Raw genomic sequence first — 23,831 nt, 5'->3', positions numbered from 1 at the left:
GACTGCTTTGGAAGAGCTAGACATAACACTGGTACCTGTAGCAGCCTCCCTCCAGACAATGCACAGGTGACGGAATAGAATGTTCTGCACGTTTCAAAGATAAAGCACTTGTTGAAGACCAAGAAAAGCTGGACTACCGCATTCATGTTGTTTTTTTTGGGTTTTTTTGCCAGCAGCTTGCTTATTCCTGAATCAAGCTACAGAAAGAGGGAAGGATTATTGTATTGTAAGGGACACTGGAGCAATGTTTTGTATGCAGACAGCTGCATTAAAAAGAAGGCTGCTTCGTGAATACCCCTGCACAGTGGTGTGCCCAAGGGAAAGGGGGGATTTGGCAGGAATCATACCCCCCCCCTTGGCCCAGAATTCCTAAAAAAAGAACGTTGTACGCAGGAAAAGATGGTATAATTAGGGCTGACTACTAAAAAAAAAAAAAAGTATTCTTAAATCCCTCTCATTTAAAAATCCTGGGCACGCCACTGGCCCTGCAAGCAGTTGCAGATTAATTATCTCTTGTGAGAGGAGATTAGCGACTTTTTTCACCTGTTCCTAAACCAATATCGGATAACCGGGATTGGCAAATTATTCTTACTTTTCTCCCAGCAAACAATAAAAGAAAGTTTTCCAAGCAAGCCCCTCTCACCCCACTCCCTCTCTCCTTCCCCATTCTACTAGGAACAATTACGTAGATAAAGAAATGGGAATAGTGATTGAGCCATGTTCTCAATTGTCCACATACGTTTTTTTTTTGGGGGGGGGGGCACAACAGACACCAGAGTCACGCTTTTAGAATGTGTTAAAACGCTAGAGAAAGCAGCATTTAATGACTATCGTTTTAGCAATAGTTTGCTTCTTCCCCGATCGGAAGGCAGGAGTTCAAGGTCGCATGGTGAATGGTGAATGAATAGTTTGCTACAAAAGCAAGGAAGGGGGGGGGGGGGGGGGAGAGATCGACTGGCATATGGGGCAGGCTTCTGGCAAATGTTGTCATCGGCGGGGTTTGTAAAACGTATAAAGTGGGGAAACGAGAGTTACAGCAAACATAAGATCGAGATAAACGTCCTAATGTTCAGCATAGTTTTTTGCAGGGAATTGGCTGAATGGATCAAGCAGGTAAACCTTGCTTGTACCCCTTTCACCCCCCCCCCCCAGTGCCTTCAATGTCTATTTCTCGTGAATTTGTGAATTTACAATAACAATTTAGAACAGATTAGTGCAATACAGCAAACTTTGGTGTATATGTAGTACTCCTTTTCTTCCTTTGTGTACTTAAATTTACCATTTCAATTATATTTCAATAATACGTTTTTCTCAGTTATACGTTTTTACCCTTCTGTCCCCCATAAAACGTATAACTCAGATTTCACTGTATCCCGAAAATGGACCCCCTTGGTATAAGGCACTTTTGGGTTAAATTTGTTGCAAATTCGCTGTACTATCATGCCTTCAAAGAAATATGTCGAGTTTGAGGTAACCCAGTATATGGAGTTCCAACAAGTAACCTGCAAATTTGTGCATACATACAGAGACTGCCATTTGTATAAACAATGTATGCTCATGACAGAGGCGGGCATAATACCTGTAATTCGCAATAAGTAACAAATAGAATTTTAGCATGTACAAAAATGCACTTAAAAAGGAGAAATATTGTACTTACGTATTACTAAATAGGAGATCAGTTCTAGAATTTGTAAAATAAACTACAACGAAAGACAGAATTAAAACAACAAGTCCAACAGAAAATGTCATTATTTCATGACTTCTGGATGGCTTCAGGAAAATTCTAACTGATATGGCACTCCATATAGACTCCGCCCACGAAGAGTAATTCCCTGATTTCAAGTTATAACCTGATGAGAGAGAGAGAAAATGCATACAACGTTAACAATTTCAAAATAGTTTCTCTTTTACAGAAAAATCCAACATCACAAAATACTTCAATTGTTTACATTATTTTTATGGACACTGACATTCAACTTATTTCCTTCTTGTACTGGTAGGTTACTTATAAACATGTCTGATAGGGTAAAAAATTAGAAGGTGAAAAAAAAAGGTAAAGTGCTCCCCTGTGCATAGCACCACGCCGTGAAGGCGTATAGGGGGTGTGGGGGTAATGCCCCACACTTTCTTGATCCGGTCATGAGTGGGGGTGATGTGATCAGCATCACGCCCCTGACCGCCTTTACCCCCCAGGGTTTCCCCCAGGTACCCATGTTATTCGACGCTGGGTGGGCACCGGAGCCGCTTCCATCGTTAGAAAAGTTCCCGGATTTGAACCGGCCGGGGATCGAACCCGGGACCTTTAGCATGGTAGCTAGATGTGTTACCGACAGCCACCGCAGAATTTGTCTCATTTTTGTAGGACTTACCAGAGCTGAGATAAAAAAGTTGCCGCAGATGCTTATGAACGGAGAAAATGATGTGCGCTATGATAAAAAGATGCCCGCCATCTTCAAATCGGTCATAGTAAAAATAAAATAACAGTGGTTCTGAACTGTCAACATATGAGGTTCACACCACACAAAAAATAAGCTTTTTTAAAAATGGTCAAGCAACCATGTTGTATGACTGCATATGGATTGACCTCTGCATGAAGTTTCATGCTTCCGCGTTGCACAATTGTATAGGTTTTGCCCGATTAACTAACAACTAACAAAGAAGTGACGTGCTACCATCTCCGCTCCAAATGCTGTGCCCTTACTGAATGAAGGCACTGAGCCTTCAAAAATAATCACAAAAAACTATCCAATTGTGCAACGTGGAAACATGAAACTTCACCCAGGTAATAACCACATTGATTGTTTTAAAGTGGGTAATATTTTGCAAACTTGAATGTATTGTGGATTACATAACTTGCTAAATCAGTTTCAAGATGTTGGTGACAAAACAAATACTTCGTTCTTCATTCAATTCCACTGGAGTCCTAATTGATTGATTGATTTGGTGTTTTACGTCCACTTTATGCACAGTAAGGCTAATCGGCACTGGACCTATAGTTTAAAGTGGGATCCGAACCATTATGTGCCTCCACCGGGTATTGAACCTGGGACCCCTTGATTACAAGGTGACGATGCTTCCATTGCGCCATCGGGAAGGCCCACTGGAGTCTAATGATGAAAATGAGAAGTTAATGAAACAATGTGCTGTTCAAGGATTAAAATTGTTTTTAAAACATTCAGGGATGACTGCAAGTTTAAGTAGGACTTTTCTGTTTCGTTTTGTTTCTCTGCACTTTAAAGATGTATTTCCTTTTACATCAACATTCTGAACTTAACTGAAATGGGATGCAGGGCAGATCTGGCTCCCAGTTCCTTCATGTCAACTGGCAACCAGTACCTTGTTCTTGTTATGGTAGGAGAGGACTTCCATAAACAGTAGCGTTCATATCATTTAAATTAGAGGATTTGAATAGTATTGATACTTTTTGATCGCAAGTCATACATACTCTGATATTATTGCATTCAAATGTAGCAGAAAAAATATGAAAAATCAACTTACCGTCAATAACAAATGCAGGACTAATAGCAGCTGAGTAGTTCATTGTAGTCTCCACACAAATTCCAGTTGCATTTTCTTCATGCTGACAATCTTTCAACCACTGTTCACCCTTGTCTTCCCCTGGCTCACAGCCCTTTACCCATATGTATTGGAGAATCTGTAAGAGTAACGACTATGTTATAACACGGTCATAATATTTTGAAATAATAATTCTCAACTCAAACCTTCCAGGTGGACAAGGATTGATTGAAAGAGTGACGTTATCTCTCGCAAGCTTGGAAACCTATCCGAAAATCACCTGGTTGATATCCCGAGAAAACCTCTTTATTAAAGATTGATCGAGTTTCAATTTACACACAGAATGGCTAATCTGGACTGGGCAATAATTTATATCGAAGACTTCACATTTAAATATTTGTGTTCGGACCTATTCTCTTTCCAATTCCCATGAAAACCTAAACATTACAACATAAAGTAGTTCAGGGTATTTATACATTTTATAAATAAAACACAGAAGTATTCCATTAAAATTAGTCCATATCAAGCATTTCCTCTAACATTTTCGCTATCATAAATGCTATGTAAATGCTTCCAAAAATATCAGCAAATAGTACCTTACAAGAAAGCATTTCATGGAATATTTCGGTTAGCTTTTGCCATTACAATGTATAACATATACAGCATGAAAGGCACGTTGAGTTACACCATCTATGCTGAGTGCACGGTGTTCACAATTGAAACAACTAGAATATTCTTCCATACGTGTACAGTAAACGTTGTAAAGTATGTATTTAAGCAGCTCCATTGTTTTATACGAAACATCATTCCTCTCGGTTCAATAGTTCTCGGTTTTTAAAAGTGTGAAGTGATACACTGTTTACATCTCACGCGGCCGCCATTACATCTTCAGTTGTGACCAAGAGGTTGCTTCTGATTGGTTATGCTATGGAAATAGGGCAAGTTCTATCCTTGAGAAATGCTATGGCATCTGAAAAGCCATAAGATTTTTCACTTTACACGGTAGCATTTTGGTCATGGCACAAATGTGAAGGAAAATGCTTTCGTCAAAAGTGGGCTTTAGATATTCAAACACTGATAAAGTACAGGTTGGAATTAGTGGATCTTTCTGATACTCACACCTAATTTGTGTCTAAAATGAGGATCAACCCCAGAATATTATAGGGATATATGAATGCACAGGTGTGTATTATTTATTACCAATACCAACATAATATAAATATAAAATGTAAGAATATTGGCAGTGTAACGAACAGATATAAAGTAGCAAACATATCGGGAAGAACCTGAATGACCTATTGCCTTACCTGTGACAATGACACATAAATTGCAAATAATAAAAAAAAAAAGTGCAAATTTAAAAACTTGTTTTACAATAACACTTATGTTATTTACACATCTATATGTTTCATTCATTTATCTTGTAGCTTATGATTCTTACAAGCACGTAACCACAATTTTGAATGTGACATTTTGGGAGAACACACACTCCCGTCATCATGCATTTATTCTAAGTCCAATTAATATTGCGGTTACAACAATGTAGTAAATTTAACAAAAATAACGTGTAAATAATTTTTGCAAGGTCAATTTCAATAAACAATACCTTGACGTTTGAAGATAAATTATTCTCCTTTGGGCACAACACAACAGTACAAGGAGTATTCTACTGCATCCAAGCATCGCCTGTGAATTAAATTTCCCAACCTTAAACAATTGGTCAACCTACCTGCTGATTTGCATCGCTGTGGCAGTCTTCTTCTGTGATGTTTTTCTTCAGATTGCCGGTAAGAAGGGCCAAAACCTGACCAGTCAGTGATGTCACAAGGTTTGGGGAAACAGTCACTCCAACGTACAGGGATAACGGCTTGCTCTGTAACTTCTGTTTGTAGCTGGCCGCTCTGAACAGGCTACAGTTTGGTGTCACAATGTAGCAGTACATAAGTTCATCAACCTAAAAAAAAACAAAAACATGTGATTACAGTGAAATTGGTGTAGCTTTCTTCAATAAGCAAAATTTTCCTTCATTTTCAAAGTAAAGTATTACCTTAATGATTCTGCGGTAAGTCTGATTTCTGGGATGCCAGCAGGATCAGACTTTCTTTCTTTTGCTTGTAAGAACTTTTTTTTTCTGTAGGTATGAGGCCAGAAATGTTTCCAAAACATTGAAAAAAAAAATATATGAAATTTAACCATCTGTAAGTGCACTTTTGTAGCATCTTTACACATAATTTATTCCTCACATTAAGCAAACTTAATATTGAACCATTTTTCTGATAGTGTTAACTCAAGGTGGCTACTCTATGATCTAGATAAACTCAAATATAATTTCAGGTTTTCAAGGTGAAATTTCAACAAATTGGTATTAGTATCTTTTCACTTCCTTGCACATCTTACAAGACGTGAATAATTTCCAGGTAGCTTTCAGAAAACTACTGATAATTCGTGAGTGTTAATAATATATTAAGTTATAGCTAAGTTGTATTTAAATTTCTGAAATCCGGATATCATTAAAAAAATGGCAAGCCAGTATAGAACTAAGGAAAAGGTCCATGTACATACCAATGTGGCATTTGCAGTTAAATTCTCTGGGTTCTCATTGGTTATTAACTTGTACAATGTCCTTGCTAGAGCAGTTGACAAATTTGCAATGAAAAGCTGTATTGAATCATCTACTTTATCATCAGTCCCATTGAAATATGAATAATTCAGTTGTTTTCCATTATCATATATGCTGTGATAATACCTGGAAAAAAATATATGTTTTTGAGAGTCATTCACATGAAAACCAAACAAAAATTCAGATTTAAAATGAAATGTATATTGCTTGAAAATACATGTGCCAAGCATCAAACCCAAGACCTTTTGATTATAAGGGGATCATTATACCATTGGCGACATCATATTACTGACTATTAACATTATAAATGCACATACCCTGATATCACAAATGGGGATGTTTCACAAACTTCTGTTTGCATCATTCATCAGGTAAATGTTTATAAAGTTACTGGTAGAATGTATTGAATTACAAGTGGGTTGTTCTTTGCCTCTTTTTATCGATGTGACCATCTGAAGTTAATGTTAAATAAACCTAGTGCACTTAAATTATAAAAATAGAGCGGTAAGAAGATTTAAAGTAAACCCTTAAAAACACAACGGTCTTCAAGCATTCACCAAGCCATGTGTTTTCTTCAGGAGGGTGGATGAGATTGAGGTTAAAACATGATGAAAGGTAAATTCCTAAAAAGTTTAACCTTCTTTCAATACAGCTTTTTAACATTTTAAAAACCATTTTTAAAGTTAAAATTTAAAATATTTTCTAACACACAGATTGTTCAAAATTTTTAATCTTCTAAAATATTTTAACAATGCACCTTTTAACTTATTAAAAACCTTTTGACAATCGAACCTTCAACCTTTTGAAACCGTTTATCATATTTTAATCTAAACCTCGTTCACCCTTCAAAAATAACCACATGATGTGGTGAAAGGTCGAGAAAATGAAGGTACGTGCTTGAACATTAATCTTCCTGAAAAATGTTGGTATGAGTTGTAAGCTATGATTTATCTAAACCCTTGGTTGAAAAATATTACATCATGCAAAACATTTAACAAATGTCCTGTGAACCTTCAATATACATTCTTGGGGGGAACGTGGCTAAAGAACTTTGAAAAAATCCATAATTTCAATAGTAACAAAGGTTATATTCATAATTGGAGAAAAAGAGACACAGAAGTATACAAATATGGAGCGAGTACAAGTTTCTTCATATTTAAAGATTATATTGTTTTCTAATTCGAGTATGGCATTGCTTCAAATGTATACTAATGAACAAAAAAAGGCAGAACCAAAATATCATGTGTAGGTTTTAAGAAATGGCATGTTTATTGCTGCCATGTAGTCTGGGAAAATTTAGAACTCTGGTTCTTTGCTCCCAATGTATTCCTTGGACCCATAATTGTTACACTTTGTTAAATTGTTGCTTTTTGCCTATTATTACATGTAAAATTAAAAATTTTCAGAAAAAAAGTAGCGGTTGAGTTGTAGCCCTTTTTATAACATCTATCACATAATACCAAGTGAGAAACAAAGGGCTTTTTCAATCTCCACTTGTTATTAATAATAACAATGGATATATTGTTTTGTAATCCGAGTATTTAATACCTTCGTATGTATACTAATGAACCTACAAGACAGAACTGAATTATCATGTGTAGCTTTCAAGAAATGGCATGTTAATTGATGCCACTTGGTACTAGTATATCCCATCTGTCCTCAACGAAAATACACATGATAGGTATATATATTATTATACAACTCTACAATACATTCCATCCGTGTGATAAAGGTTAATAAACGTGTCACAGCGTACATGAAAAGTTTTGCTCTACGGAACACTACATATTTAAAGTTTTAAAAATATATATATTCATTAGAATATAAAATACTACTGTCGAAATAAATTACATCTACATCTACCTATTTTGATATGCAATTATTAAAAATATAATAATAATGGAACAATTACTTGTTGACGTATGCTTTCTCATGGTCTGTTATCACAACTCCGGGGATATTCTTATCACTTTTCAAGAAGCTGTGAAGTGATGATGGAGGCAAACTCTGGCTGACGTTTGTGAATTTTATTCCCATTTCTTGGCTTCTAGTCCTCATTTCCTCCATGAAGTCCCACAGCTAAAAGAGAGAAGGTTACGTTGCTTCAAGAACAGTCATTGCATTGATTTCTCAGGCATGAACACAACAAAGGGTTGTACAGAAGAGGCAACAACAAAAATACGGACCACAAAGTTTGAATTTTTAATGAGGCAATATGTAAAATCAAGGAACATAAAATTGGGATTTCAGTGTATTTTTGAAGTTCGCACTATTATAGCCACACATGACTTTCACTATTATAAGATTAAGCGTTTGATTGATGCACTTTTTCTTGGTCATTTTAAATAAATCGTGAAAGGACTAATTTATTTACTGAATTAAGTGATCGATATATTTTTTCAACTTTCCCCCACAAAAAAAGGGGTGGGAGCTTCCTTGTGTCTTGGCTGTCAAATGTGCATTAACAGGATTAAAAATTCAAGGATAAATATTTTTTAGTTTCAATTAGTGCACAAAAAAAATGCCATCAACAGAAATAAGATGTTACGGAAATGACAACAGATTCTCCGAGCATCTGGGAATCTTACAAGATTCTCCACAATAATCCAACGCTCAGCACAGACGAATAACAAACCTACCAACTTCGATAATCAATTTTTTTAAAAAAATTCAAAGAAAGGAATTGAAACAAGAATAACAGGGACAGTCAGTGATCCAAACTGAAATAAAATGTACCAAACATGGACAAAATTTCACACATACATAGATTCGTATACACAATCCATAGCTTATCAATTGTTCATCAACAAGGGTGCTGTTGACCCACTGTAACCCCCTCAAGAATTATGTTGATTTTTTTTTAATTAACAGATTTCGATATTTTACGTAATATAAAATTGGTTCCAGCACACGGGAAACACAAATAACAGATATTTGATCCGAAAGTATGGTCCATATAAGTAAAAACCTGCCATTTTGGAGTAGTACTGCTTGTATGAAAACTCAAATAACTATCGGTCCCAAACCTAACTATGTAAAATCATAGTTGCTGTTGTGGAATGTTGTGTTGAGTGCTATATTCACTTCTGTGAAACCTTCGGGCTGTTCTGCTTCACGGTAAGGTAACACACTAAAGTGACAGACTACTTTACTTCACAATAATACATTTCTGCAAACTAAAATGGTAACACAAATGCGGATGTTAATATGCATAAGGAGTGAAAATAACTTACCTTGTTATGTGACAGCACTTTATTGAATGATTGTTTAGGGGTGTGAAATACCAATTGCTGTTCATTCAGGAAGGACACCTGGTTTAGCTCAATGAACAATCCTACATTGCTCAAATTCATTGGGGGAACCTGCTGAGGCACTTGCGAGTCGTTCTTTGCTGGGAACTGTCCCTTCTCCATGTCGTAAACAATGCGGCTGGAACCAATGTAATCGTAGGATTCTCCATTGATGATGAGAAACATCACGTTCTTCAGATCCATCTGCTCATTTTTCTCTGGGTTCATCTTTGACATTTTCGACAGCAAGTTGGCGGCAGCCATCAAGGTGACCAATCCCGTCACTGGGGAATTCGCTCCAGGCACCAGGTCATCGAACATTGTGGTTGTGTCCAATCTTGTGGCAACAACTATTATAGATCTGAAAGTAACAAAGTAGTTTTTTTTTCTAACACTTCATTACTTTTTTAGCCTTAAATCAAGTTAAACTTTCCCATACAGTATCTCTAAAAAAAATGTCTAACTCAGTGCTAAATTTTGCCATTTTATTGTTATTTGTTTAACTTGCTTTCTTAACCCTTAAACAAGTGAGTATGTTTGCTGGTGAACCCACAAACTACGGATGTGTTTTCAACGGGAAACTTAAACTTCCGCATGCTTTTAAATGATTTTTCATACACCTGGAACTAAGAATGCAAGAGTTTCAAATTATGCCTCATATTCTTCAGTACACATTGGGCTATAAGAAGAAAAATCTTTTTTCACGAAGTTTAAAATTCATCGGACCTCCATGCAGGCAATGCCACTACATAAAGGTACAAAACAGTACCTGCATATTGCCCGGTAAGTTTTCCATTACCATGGTAAAAATTGCACACTTATTGCTTTCCATTGATAAAATTAAAAGTGTGAAAGAATTGAGTAAAGTGCGATGTCAAAATCAATGAAAAAAAGACAAAAAGAAAAATTGCACATCAGGACAACACCCCTCCTTGCCTTTCCAAATATATCAAGAATGAAATTATACTTTACTAATTGCTAATTACATACTTCAAGGCTTGTGCAGAACTCAAAACATGTATTTCCCACCATTATCCTAGTCACAGTATGTCACAAAAGTCACGTACTTCGAGTAAAAGCTCCTTGATTCATTATGGAACAAGCTGCAGTTAACGAAAATACCTGCGGTTACATTATGGAACAAGCTATACTTTAAGGGTTAAAATAAAGGTTTAATTACATAGTTCCTTTTCCTAAGGTAATACACGGGTCGTTCAACAATGACCAGAATATTTGTGCACCAAAAATGGTGAATAGCTGCACAAAGACAAAACTCCCAGAGAATGTACGTTCATCCTTTGTGAGTATTGCACGTTGGCACACAGCTAATTTGACAGCTACAACTCTCGCCAAAATACACTGGAAGGTTTTGTTTCATGTCCTTATACTCTGGACCTAGCCTTCTGTGATTATTATATTTGCTTCAGCTCCTTAAAGAGCATATGAGAGGAAATAAATTGAAGAAAGATGAAGCACTGACAAAAGATGACCTGCAGTGACTACAACAGTAGTCAACTTCCCTTCTATGCCAAAAGCTTCAAGAAACTGACACAATAATGGCCTGGAAATTCAGGGGGAATCCTTTCAAAAACTGGCCTAGTTTCGAGCTTGTAGAAGATTCCAATTATTCCCTAGAGATAAAAGTCGTCCCAGTCACCCTTGTATTTATTGGTTTTAACTACCTGGTTACATATGTTAATGATGTAGAAATTTAAGTGAAAAATGTAGATTCTACCAGGACATGAACCTGAATCCCTGGCCTACCATGCCATTGTTACACTAAGTTACTGAGCAAACCTTTGTTTCAAATGGCTCTCAGTGTTAATCCTTCTGAAGGGTGGAAGTTGTACACTGGGCTGTATGGGCATTGATATATTCATGTTTCATACCTGTCTGCTTCAATGCCATCAGATTTGTTCCTTGGGTCGAGGGTCATCCATACATTCCTGTCTCCGAGTGGATCACACACCTTGACTGAAAAAAGAATACCTCAAGAATATCATAAAATCATAAGCAAATATAAAAAACGTAAGCAATCTGAACAGTTCCGGAATGCATATACATACCAGAATGGTTGCATGAAATTTTTCACTTACCCCACTATATTTTATCATGTTTGTATTAAAAACACAAACCTTGTCCTCCAAATTTTTGGATCAACCTTGGTCCTATGCTTCAGTGATATGATCAGAGTATTACGTTTTTATACATTTTCATCCCTATTAACTATTTGAACCATGTTTTAACCCATTCACGACTCATTTGTCTTCTCTCCTATCCCTGAAGATGGAGCTACATGTTTTGATTTTATCTCATTTTTAATATATTGATGTGACACAGCAACTTATTTGTTTACAAATATTTGTATACATAATACTACCTACACTGACCAGAGCCTTTGAATTTTCCAATACTGTCACATAAAGGCATTAAAACTTTCTCCACAATGTACACGAAAATACAGTTCAGACTGCTTTATACGTAATTACTGTAAGTCCCGGCAAGGAATACCGGTAATTTAAAAACATGTTAATTAAACCTCATTTATTTTTAATGCATTTATTATATGTAATTCTGTATTATACATACTCATTTTCATAAAATGCAGTTGATTTGCAGCTGATTTGTACGTAACCAAGCTACAACACAGGAGTATACATTTCTGGTTGTTACAATTTCTTTCGTACGTGATTGCGATATGAAAGTACATATGCCAGTCGGCTATTGGTGCAGCCATAATTATAAATGAACAAACTTAGGGTTGTGAGACTTTTGTAACATGCCGTACAGAAGAAAAATACATTTTGGGGAGAAGAAAGGTGAATTTTGCTTTAATGTGCAAATCATGCAATGAAAGAAACACATGTTAACGAAGACTAGAACGTTTTCAATAAAATATTTCAAGGACAAACAATACGGACTCTCCTTACGCCTTGAAGGAAAAATTAATAGGAAGCAATGCAGATGGATGCAAGTAGTTCATTTAGCACTTTTATTGTGCAATACATACCTGGATTAAAATTTGTTATGATGTTACTCCTGCGAATACACGTGACTGTATCTACAGCTGCATACATTGTGGCTTGTAGTTCCACAGCACATAATGACCTTGTCATTTGCTTGTCCCTCTCGTGCGAGTTGTACTTCTCAAAACACTGAAAATGAATAAAAACTTGAGGGTATAATTGCAGGTTATAACCAAAACCACAAAAGAACCCATTGTCCCAGTTGAGTGCAAGTGGCATAAATGTAGTGAGAATTCATTCACGCAACTGAAAAATGGAGATTTATGAGAAAAATGTTCTGTGCAAAGGGTCCATTAAGACAGACACACCAAGTGGCATGTGTGTCGATTGTTTCATGCACATGTGCTATTGTAGGATTCACTGGGTAGTTCATCAGTTTTAAAACAAATTGTATGAAAGCTTTCACTTTATTGTACAGAGTTATCACTGAAACATATTTTAAGTTACGGTATATTTTTGGAGTTTTAGGCTGTAATTATTCTTTATACATTGACAAAAATTATACCATTCTCAAGTAACTCCGAAAATTAAGAGAACACACTTTCACTTAATAAGTGCAATTTCTGTGACATGAATGGGAAAAGAAGAAACCTATCCAGCATTTTGGTATTTCACGGGGTGCACATAAATGCCACATGATACTCTCAGACTAATTATCCTGGAATTATGAAAAATTCAAAGTTTCCATTTATTCTGCAGCAATATTGTTGAAAAACTGTATTTTGTACTTGCATTTTACTATTCTGAAATAATATTTTGAAGCAAAACTGTGCTCAATTGATGCTTATAATTGAAGCCAAGTACTCACTCACAAATATTAATAAACATTTTGCACAACTTTTAATTCTTTCAAGTTTTAAGCATTGGCATCAGAGGAATCAGTAAAGTGGCCTCAGCACACTATACCAACACCAAAATTTTAAGAGCTAAAGTTGGGGATGGAAGCCACGACTCATTGCCAATATCAGATTGAGTACACAATAACACAATTTTGAAGGGGAGAAATAAAATGAAATGTTTTTATGCCTAGCTACAAGACAACTGAAGCCAGGTCAATATGCATTCCAAGAAATTATGATACAGAGGAAGAAAAACTATACCAACTTACATCTTTAATAAAAGTTGCATTGCTTTCGTCTCCCACATGAAAAATTGGGAAGCCCCAATCATCAAGCATCATCTTTGTGCCCTCGGGGTTCCAGGGATTCTCATCCGTGCACTGTTCTTTCTCAAGACCTGAGAAAAAGAATGAAAAAAAAGTAAAAAATGACTTCTAAATATAGTAAAATCATTAAAACTTCCCTTCTGCAATAGTATTTTGGACAAAATAAACTTTATTATCCTCACAGTAGTATGAAAACTAATCTTTATCGATAACAAAATAATTAAATGCTGAAGAAGAATGGTGGTGGGCGCAGGAGTAACAACAGCAGGATTGCAAAAACAAATAAAGAAAACCTTTAAAAGACATGTCAAGAAAACCTAAGTAGAGTTGACAATAGATCCCTTGATCATCAAATGAAGAGGAGTGTTGTTTCTGTATGTATCATAAAATTAATTGAAATGAAAATTTTAGTTGCATCAGTACTTGCCACATTATATGGGGTCAAGGCCCTTATTACAAACAAAATCAACACGTGTCTCGGAGAACTAATGTCTCCTTAGCTAGGTTAAAAGCTGAGGCTGTAAACGGGGACTCAATATGAGGACAAAACACAGCCTCCTACAAAAGTCACCCTCACACCCCAGCACAAATAGCTCTAAAATGCCTATTTATGTTATTTTAAACTTCCAGGCAGGTTTCAGAGGGTTAGAGTATGTCCTGGTTGGCCAAGGTGCACCCCTTCCCCCCACCCCAGTGGCTAAGCCATTCGGATATTGTCTAGATTATCCCGATATGTAATATTTGGATTACCGGAAATATTCACATTGTCCAAAATGTCCAGATATCCGCATGTGTGCTTTATTCAGAGTTTTATCGTTTATCTGTTTCACGGGCTATCCACATATTCTTTTATACTTTATTTTTGTATTTCACTGTACGGATTTTCTTTAAATTCTTCATCAAATCTGTTCTTTATCTAGATATTTGGATTATCTATTGCATCTGAAATGGATATCGAATAATATGAAATCCGAATATCAGTTATCTGAATTTTGTAGCCAATCTTAGTTTAAATGTTTAAAATACATTTCAAACACTGCTTTTAAACCCTGAATAATTGTAATATAATTACTTGTAGCTGACAGCTCTATCACTTTGTGGCCCAGCATGTTAAGAGTCGACTTTTAGACTTGCAACTGAAGTATGCACATCCAAGTACTTCCATCAATTTCATTGAATCAGCACTCAACCGCATCATCACAATTAGCCAAAACTAGCAGTAAAGCAATGTTAAATAACAAAAATACAAAAACATCACCAGCTGGAACACACTACACATAATAAAATGGCAAACTCCATGGAATAACTTTACCTGAGTATCTATTAGGGCAAGTATCTTCATGAGTGAAATGGATGGGATCTTCCTGTGCACAGGTGCCTAACAAAATTACTCCATTCACCTTCCCAGAATGCTTCAACTGCATCATCACATTTCTGTAAAATTAACAAGAACATTAGAGACGGTCTTCAAGAATCTCAAAAATACTTAACTGCATCTAATCTAAAAGAATCTGATGTTGAGATCAGCCTATGCACAAATCATGCATAAATTAGACCACATGTACAATGAGAGGCATTACTAAGTTCATAACCCTTGTTTTATCTACTACAAGGTTCAAGAGCCAGTCCCCGTGGTGGAGTGGTTAGCACATAGCCCTACGACACCAGGGGTACCAGGTTCAAATTCCGGCCTGGGCATGGATGTTTGTGAGTGTCGATTGATCAATTTCATCATGTCATCACTCATCCCCATCTTTGCAAATTAGCTACAAAAAGGGGCACAAAAAGTATAGTAAAATAAATCCAATCAAATCAATCAATCAATCAAACAAGGTTCAAGAACAAGAACTGAAACAAAACATCAACAAAGCAGATTTTTTCATCATTATTATTATTTTATTTTACGTTAACAGAGAAATGACAGAATTATTTGAATTCTGCATGTCGAATATTGAAATATATCTGTGTGTGTTATGCTTGGAAATCATTCTATACAAGTACAACAGTCAGCCAACGAGATCCCAAAACAAGAGGAGACAAGATGCAGGGAGTAAAGGGAAAAGCCGGTCTATTTACAGATTTTAGGGATAGCAGGAAGCCTTCTGCTGCAGTCAATGTCCCTATACAAGTGTGCGGGAGTTGGTTTGTGTCAGTTACACGAAGTGTATGTCTGCAGAAACAAGTTGTTGCTTTCTTCAGTGTACAGAATATTTTTGTAATGCTTATCCTGAATTATTATTAGAATAATTAAATCAAGAAGACTTAAATGTGCAGGCTATATGGCACGAATGGAAGAGGAAAGAAGAGTTTACAGGATTCTTGTTGGGGAAACCCGATGGTAAGAGACCTATAGGAAGGCCAAGATGAAGATGGAGTGATAACGTTCAGATGAATCTACAGGAAATCGATAAGGATGGAAAAGATTGGATTGATCTTGCCCAGGATAGGGACAGATGGAAACCTTGTTTTGCTGCAGCCATAACCCTTCGAGATTAAGAAGGCTAGAGAGTTAGTTAGGTCTCCTGTATTTCAAAGAAGCTCAAAGAAAGTATACAGCAACGACTTGCACCTGTTATTATATCGCCAGCATGTGTTTTTGACTCAAGTTGTACTCCCCCAATTGTAATAGTGGAGTCACTTCACTTCTGTCAGGGATCTTCTCGTGAACAGTCAGCTGTATTGTATACTTGCAAAGAGTGGAAACACTAAGGCAATGAAACCTAACCTACTTGAAACATATAAATAGTAGCACTGTAAGCAAGTAGTAATAATGCTAAGAACAATGAACCTGACCTGCCTAACATACACACATAAGCATAGACAAGCAGGATGGAAAGAAATGTTCTGTACAAAAAATGTGTTAATCAAAAAACCTGTTCAACATGTTCTAACAGGTACATGAAAAAGATATGATTAAAAGAGAAAACAGGTGTGTGCCAGTATCATATCAGAATTACACAATTGGGACATGAGCCTCTGCCACATGTGCACACAAACTCCACTAGGCCTCAAAGGAACTGAAGAACTCACCTTGTAAACATATCTGGACAGATTACTGCAGCATAGGGCGTTGCTTCACCATGATCTACTAACCACCTCAGGTCGGTTTGGTTGTTTACAATGTGTATCACTCCAACATTACCGGATCGATGAGCTAAAAAAAAAAAAACAATGTAACATGTACATTCATTTCTAGAAAATTACATCCATGCAACTGTTTACGTTAATAGTGGACTGATATTTGCATCGTAAGATATTAATACAATGAATGAAGAAACAAAATCACATTCTTCTGTGTTGCCTAAAGTGGCCTAGGGTGTCAGTAGCATCCACTTTATACGTATATATATTAACCAAATACTATCCAACTGCAGCCAGTGTAACTTATACGTGGAGAATAATTGGCATATACAAAGCCTCATTAACAATAATGTTTTAAAACAGCCATTTACATGAAATATTTTTTGGATGGAGCTTGACAGGATATGCAGATTACTGCCATAACATTCTACTTGGGACTCCCTTGGATTGTCTGGCCCTTCTGTTGTTCTAGTGCCTATTCTACTTTTGCCCCAAGCAGTGCCATTATTTTTCCTAATAACAGAGCACAATGGGAATACGCTGTATATTTGAATATTTGTAATGAATCAAGAGAAGATACCAATCTAGGTAACTGTTTGATCTCGGCTCAACGCATTTCTTCACTTTTACAGAAGAAACTACTTACGGAAATGAGTTTCTGTAGCATTTTCAAATTTCGTGAAGGTATTTACTTCCATCGTGGAATTTATTTGACCGGGAATTCATGTATTTTTCAAGAAAAATATCTCTCTGACACACAATTATTTGCTTTTTCTACGTGAACCGGATGTTGCGTACGTTTGATGACATAACCTCCTGCCCGTGTTTCAATCACGCCGTTGTTTTGCAAGATGAAAAAACGAAATATACGTTCCTGATATTACTATGACCCCAAATTTTAACTATGTTTGCCTAACCTAACCTTACCGTGAATGGTTTTTGGGGCTATGCGTGAATGGTTTCTGGGGCATTTTTCGGTTAAGAACGTTGGAAACACTGCATACCCACGGATGATCCACGACGCTACTCAAGCTGTGCCCGCCATATTGTGTGTTACGAAAGCAAAAGAAGGAAGAACAATAATTACTCTTAATGTGAAAAATTGAAATTATTTTCGTGAAAAAAGCAAAATCCCACCTTAAAGAATTAAGGTTGAACATTAAAAACGACGAAATGAACGAGTGAGAGGTGTTGGGCCGAGATCGAATAGGTACCCTGATCTATTTTGCAGCATGCAGTATATCACGTAATAATAGTAATAATTTTACTTCCATTAAATTCAAATCCCTTACCATATTAGAACTTTCAAAACGTGAGTTTACATGTATATCCACTAGAATCACTACTCAAGCTGTGCCCGCCATATTGTGTGTTACGGAAGCAAAAGAAGGAAGAACAATAATTACTCTTAATGTGAAAAATTGAAATTATTTTCGTGAAAAAAGCAAAATCCCACCTTAAAGAATTAAGGTTGAACATTAAAAACGACGAAATGAACGAGTGAGAGGTGTTGGGCCGAGATCGAATAGGTACCCTGATCTATTTTGCAGCATGCAGTATATCACGTAATAATAGTAATAATTTTACTTCCATTAAATTCAAATCCCATACCATATTAGAACTTTCAAAACGTGAGTTTACATGTATATCCACTATAATCCCGGACTAGTTTAAAATAAAAATGTATTTAATTAATCTTCATTAAACATGATGTTGCTTTCTAACCAGGGTTGATAAATATCATGATTTTTATTTTTAAAAAACCCTTTTTGACAATTTTTTTTATTCTTTTTAAAAACATGCTTAAAATTGCTTGTATGGTTCTTGGCACCATACACATAGATATATGTTTTTAGGTTTTTTCTAGTAAACAGCCCTGTAAAATATTTGAACAGTATGATTAAAGCAAATAAAAAAATATATGTAAATATACAATTTTCTGTTTCTGATACTGGAACCTGCTATGCAAATGTTTGTTGAGTGCATTAATGAAATTATAATAATTTCAGTAACTTTTCTTCCAGTGAAAATCAGTGTACTTGATAATTGTAACTTCAAATATTTTTTAGTCTTTGAAGCTGAATTTTTGGAAATTTTTTTATTACAGTTTAATGATAATGACACTATTTACGGTTTAACATGATTAGTATTTTGTATATTTTTCTACACAAAATGTTTGCTATTTTTGCCCATAAAAATCTATGAATTAAAAATCAAAAGAAATGTAAGTGTGTTTGCAGTTTAAATTTCCTTTCGTATGAGCTTCACACCATCAGTACATATATTTTGTTTCCTTTCTTAGAGCCTAACAAACACCATTAAATGATTACGAGATTAATGCACTTTCACAAAAAGTGAATGTGATATCTACAAAATCCTTATGTACATTATTCTATAAATTATTTATTTAAAATGATTTAAATCAATCCACCTTGTTTCTAACTAAAGCAAATATTGATTGTCACCAACAATAATTTTGTAACCATCCATTGTAATGCTAGGAATGTTCCAAAGTACCTGCACATCCAAACTGATGGGTGCCATTCAACCTCCTGAAACAAGCAACAGCTCCACCAATTTCCTGATACATTTTATCTTTTGTTCTTTCACATGATGCTGTAAGAGAATAAAATGGAAATCAATAAAAAAAAATAATTATAATCCAAGTCAACAGTCATTGTTACATTCACATTATGCACAGATAGGTTAAACTAAAATTGAAAAGGGCAAAATGAACTACCAAAGTGTTGACTAAAAAGAGATTATACACTATCATGAACTACAAAATTAGTCTTTCTTGATACCACTAACATTGTTATCTAATATTTGGTTTACAATAACGCTAACTTGGTTTGAATTGGTGTTTTAAGAACACTTTATGCACAGATAGGCTAATCAGGACTGGACCTACAGTTTAAAGGGGGATCTGAACCACTATGTGCCTCCACCGGGTATCGAACCCAGGACCCCTTGATTACAAGGCGACGATGCTACCACTGCGCCATCGGGGAGGCCCTTACTAATGCTAACTAGATTAATACTGTTAACAGGTTATAAACTAACAGTTGGGCTGAAAAGTTCATAGGCTGACTCATAGATGGCGTTACTAGAATTAAATCCATGTGATTTTTACTTAGTACTAACCTTCAAAAGATACGTGTATAAATTTCACAGCTGCCGGATAATTAGTTCGTGAGATATAGCATTGTGAGTGAAACAGCTTTTGTTATTGTGAAAAAATGGATAAAAAATAATTTCGTGTGTTAATAAAGCATTGCTTTTTGGCGAAAAAAATACTGCTGAAGCCAAGGCTTGGCTTGATAAACATTATTCGGATTCTGCACCAGGAAAATCAATGTTGAGAAGTGGTTTGCTACATTTAAACGAGGCGAAATGAGCATCGTAGACGATGCACGCAGTGGACGCCCCAAAGAGGCTGTTACCGACGAAAACATCAAAAAAGTCCACAAAATAATTTTAAATGATCGTAAAGTGAAGTTGATCGAGATAGCTGAGACTTTAAAAATATCAAAGGAACGTGTTGGACATATTGTGCATGAATATTTGAACATGCGAAAGCTGTGTGCAAAATGGGTGCCGCGCGTGCTCACAATCGATCAAAAGCAACAATGTTTTGATGATTCGGAGAAATGTTTAGCGATATTCAACCGTAATAAACACGAATTTTTTCGTCGATATATTACAATGGATGAAACATGGCTCCATAACTACACTCCAGAGTCCAATCGACAGTCAGCCGAGTGGACTGCACGTGATGAACTGAATCCAAATCGTGGAAAGACGCAACAGTCGGCTGGCAAGGTTATGGCATCAGTATTCTGGGATGCACATGGTATTATATTCATCGATTACCTCAAAAAGGGCCAGACCATCAACAGCGATTATTACATAGCGTTGTTGGAGCATTTAAAGGATGAAATCACGAAAAAACGGCCCCATTTGAAGAAGAAAAAAAGTGCTGTTTCATCAAGACAATGCACCGTGTCACAAATCAATGAAAACGATGGCAAAATTATATGAATTAGACTACGAATTGCTTCCCCATCCACCATATTCTCCAGATCTGACCCCTAGTGACTTTTTCCTGTTTGCAGACCTTAAAAGAATGCTCGCTGGAAAGAAATTTAGCACTGATGAAGAGGTCATCGCCGAAACTGAGGCCTATTTTGAGGCTAAAGAGAAATCGTACTATAAAAATGGCATCGAAAAATTGTATGACCGCTATAATCGTTGTATCGCCCTCAAAGGCAACTATATTAAATAATAAAATCGAATTTTGTCAAAAAAATATTTTTTACTATGTTAGCCTACGAACTTTTCAGCCCAACTGTTAAATGGAGGAAGGGAAGGATTTTTTTGTTACTTATCTTTGTAAAAAGGCTACATTTTTCATGTACAGTATCATAGGAATACAATATCGATCTAGTGAAAACGGATTTCTTCAATTTTACAGAAGAAACTACTTACGGAAATCAGTTTTTGTAGCATTATCAAAGTTCGTAAATGTATTTTCTTTCATCGTGTAATCTCTTTTAGCGCGAATTCATGTTTTTTTTTCTAGAAAAATGAATTTTTAACTTTGTTTGCCTAACTTAACAGAACCTAACCTAACCTTACCGTGAATGGTTTTTGTGGTTATCTGTTATTGGTTTTTGGGGCTATCCGCAATCATTTTCGTGAGAAAAGCATAATTCTGCAGTCTTACCCTAATTTATTTTGTCCTTTTTAAGATTCCCACTTACGTATTCTGCATTGCGGAACATTCTTTAGGGTGGAATTATGCTTTTCTCACGAAAATGATAGCGGATAGCCCCAAAAACCTTTCACGCATAGCACCAAAAACCATTCATGGTAAGGTTAGGTTAGGTTCTGTTAAGTTAGGCAAACATAGTTAAAAATTCATTTTTCTAGAAAATAAACGAGTTCGCACTAAAAGAGATTACACGATGAAAGAAAATACATTGACGAACTTCGATAATGCTACAAAAACTGATTTCCGGGTAAGACTGCAGAATATGTGCTGCTTAGGAGGAACGTGGTTCATAATTTTTTGGTAACGTTTTGTAGTTAGTAATCGGGAAAAGTAAGTTTGAAGGTGTGGAATTTTTTTTCTTTGAAAAAAAAAAAACAAGAAATACATATTCAGGTTGGGCGCTCTTGGAAGGAAAAAGTGACATGGTGGCGCACATTCCTGCACAAATCTAGTGAAAGCAAAAAATGCCTAGGTTGTTAGGTAGCTAGGTTTAGTTCTCTTAGCCTGAATAATAATTTGTCATTGTATTTATGCTAATGAAACCTAACCTAACAGGCCAAACCTAACCTTGTAGGCATTCCTCGTCGAAATAATGAAAGTAACTGTGCGTAAACAATATGGACGTGAACGAATAGAGAAATGCATTGCTTTTAGTAGCAGTAAAAACATTTTTTCATTGTATTTATGCTATTGGAACCCAACCTAACAGGCCTAACCTAACCTTGTAAGCATTCATCGTCTGAAATAATGAAAGAAACTGTGCATGTGTGGGTGGAATCCAGAGCGACAAATCAACTCGAGTTCAGCTAAACGAAGGGTCTCGCTTATCGCACAACACTTGAGCAACCTTGTGTTCTGACGTCATGGGAAAAAGCATTTTTATTTTAGGCTAGCTTGGTTGTTATCTTAGCCCAAAGAATAATTTTTCCATTGTATTTATGCTAATGGAACCTAACCTAACAGGCCTAACCTAACCTCATAGGCATTCCTCGTCTGACATTGGAACACAAGGTAGCCAAACTCTTGTGCAAAGAGGAAGACCCCGAAACAAATGACAGCAACTGTGTGTAAACAATATGGACGCGAACGAATGGGAAAATGTATTGCTTTTAGCAGCAGGAAAAACATTCTTTTACACGCAATAATATAATAGTAATCGGAAAAGTAACACCAGAAAATGGAAGTAGAAGGTACATACTTTCAGTGGATATAAATTTTGTTAGTTTATTTAGAGGAAAAAAGCAGCCCATGTTCTGCAGTGAGACCTAAATGAGTGTTTTCACGAGATCGAAGTGGTAATAAAGTGAACAGCTTTATAATGTAACAGTGGTCCAATGTTTCCCTACATGACACTTAATCTGATCGTTTGTAATTAAAATGTCAACTCATTTCAAAATTAAGCAACCGCACTTTGAAAAGATTGGAAATGCTTGTCTTGCAGCTTATATATGACCATGACATTTGAACAACTTCCAAATATGTGCACTCTTTATTCATTATTTTCAAATACATTTGTATTCGTCAAGTAGGTAAACAATGACCTATGTAAAGAGCCACTGTAATATTGAATGGAATATCCCATAGGAGCGGTGGACCACTATCATGTAACGAAAAAAATAAGTAACAATTTTGTGGTATAAACAAAGGGGCACACCCCACATGAGTTATTGGGAATTTTGTCAAATTCCAATGTCTTATCACAATGAACAAGTCACCCACACAAACACGGGAGCTACATCGTTTTTCTTGTTAAACGATGGCTCTGAATTACACACAATTTAATATAATATTTTCCTCTTTCGTTAATTACGAGTGTTTATGATTTTTGTTACGTACCGAAACTAAATATCACGAGTATACAACATATTAGACACAAGAGCTTCCCACATAACGCCATGTTCTGATAAAAGTCGGTGCTGGTCCTTTTCTTCTACTTCTTCTTCTCTTTCGTTTTGTGCTATCCAAAGTATACATACAGCGCTGTAGTAATGAGACAACCGGGGATATCATCACCCCCGTACCCCCTCCCTTCGGATGTTGTTGACCACAGACAAATTTGAACATGAACCTTAATCAGGGGATTTAAAAAAATACCCTTAATGGAGAATTCACACCGAAACGACAAGCGGTAGGTGACACGTGTCGCTTGATGATTTCACCAATCAAGAACAGCCTTGTGCGACTTGCTGCTGATTGTCTCGTTCGAAAGCCTATCGCTTCGGTGTGATTGATTGATTGATTGATTTGGTGTTTTAAGTCCACTTTATGCACAGTAAGGCTGATCGGGACTGGACCTACAGTTTAAATTGGGATCCGAACCACCATGTGCCTCCACCGGGTATCGAACCCGGGACCCCTT

At 36.1% G+C, this 23,831-nt stretch overlaps 1 protein-coding gene across 3 annotated transcripts in view; it reads right to left on the bottom strand.

The window, feature by feature from the left end:
• Window positions 1–23,440, bottom strand: part of Nct (Nicastrin) — a 35,739-nt gene extending 12,299 nt beyond the window's left edge. For all 3 annotated transcript variants that reach the window (XM_083121127.1, XM_083121128.1, XM_083121129.1), the window contains exons 1-13: window positions 23,309–23,440; window positions 19,216–19,314; window positions 16,648–16,771; window positions 14,930–15,051; window positions 13,561–13,688; window positions 12,437–12,581; window positions 11,316–11,400; window positions 9,370–9,787; window positions 8,049–8,215; window positions 6,079–6,262; window positions 5,246–5,470; window positions 3,499–3,655; window positions 1,658–1,850 (exon numbers count right to left, since the gene is read on the bottom strand). In XM_083121127.1, the coding sequence (XP_082977253.1) occupies window positions 1,658–1,850; window positions 3,499–3,655; window positions 5,246–5,470; window positions 6,079–6,262; window positions 8,049–8,215; window positions 9,370–9,787; window positions 11,316–11,400; window positions 12,437–12,581; window positions 13,561–13,688; window positions 14,930–15,051; window positions 16,648–16,771; window positions 19,216–19,314; window positions 23,309–23,369 (2,108 nt within the window). In that variant the 5' untranslated portion in view covers window positions 23,370–23,440. The remainder of the gene's footprint in view (window positions 1–1,657; window positions 1,851–3,498; window positions 3,656–5,245; window positions 5,471–6,078; window positions 6,263–8,048; window positions 8,216–9,369; window positions 9,788–11,315; window positions 11,401–12,436; window positions 12,582–13,560; window positions 13,689–14,929; window positions 15,052–16,647; window positions 16,772–19,215; window positions 19,315–23,308) is intronic.
• Window positions 23,441–23,831: the final 391 nt, after the last annotated feature.

Source organism: Lepisma saccharinum, chromosome 4 (assembly GCF_977018435.1).
Source record: "Lepisma saccharinum chromosome 4, izLepSacc3.1, whole genome shotgun sequence".
Classification (NCBI taxonomy): Eukaryota; Metazoa; Arthropoda; class Insecta; order Zygentoma; family Lepismatidae; genus Lepisma; species Lepisma saccharinum.
This window is presented reverse-complemented; position numbering and strand designations above follow the sequence as displayed.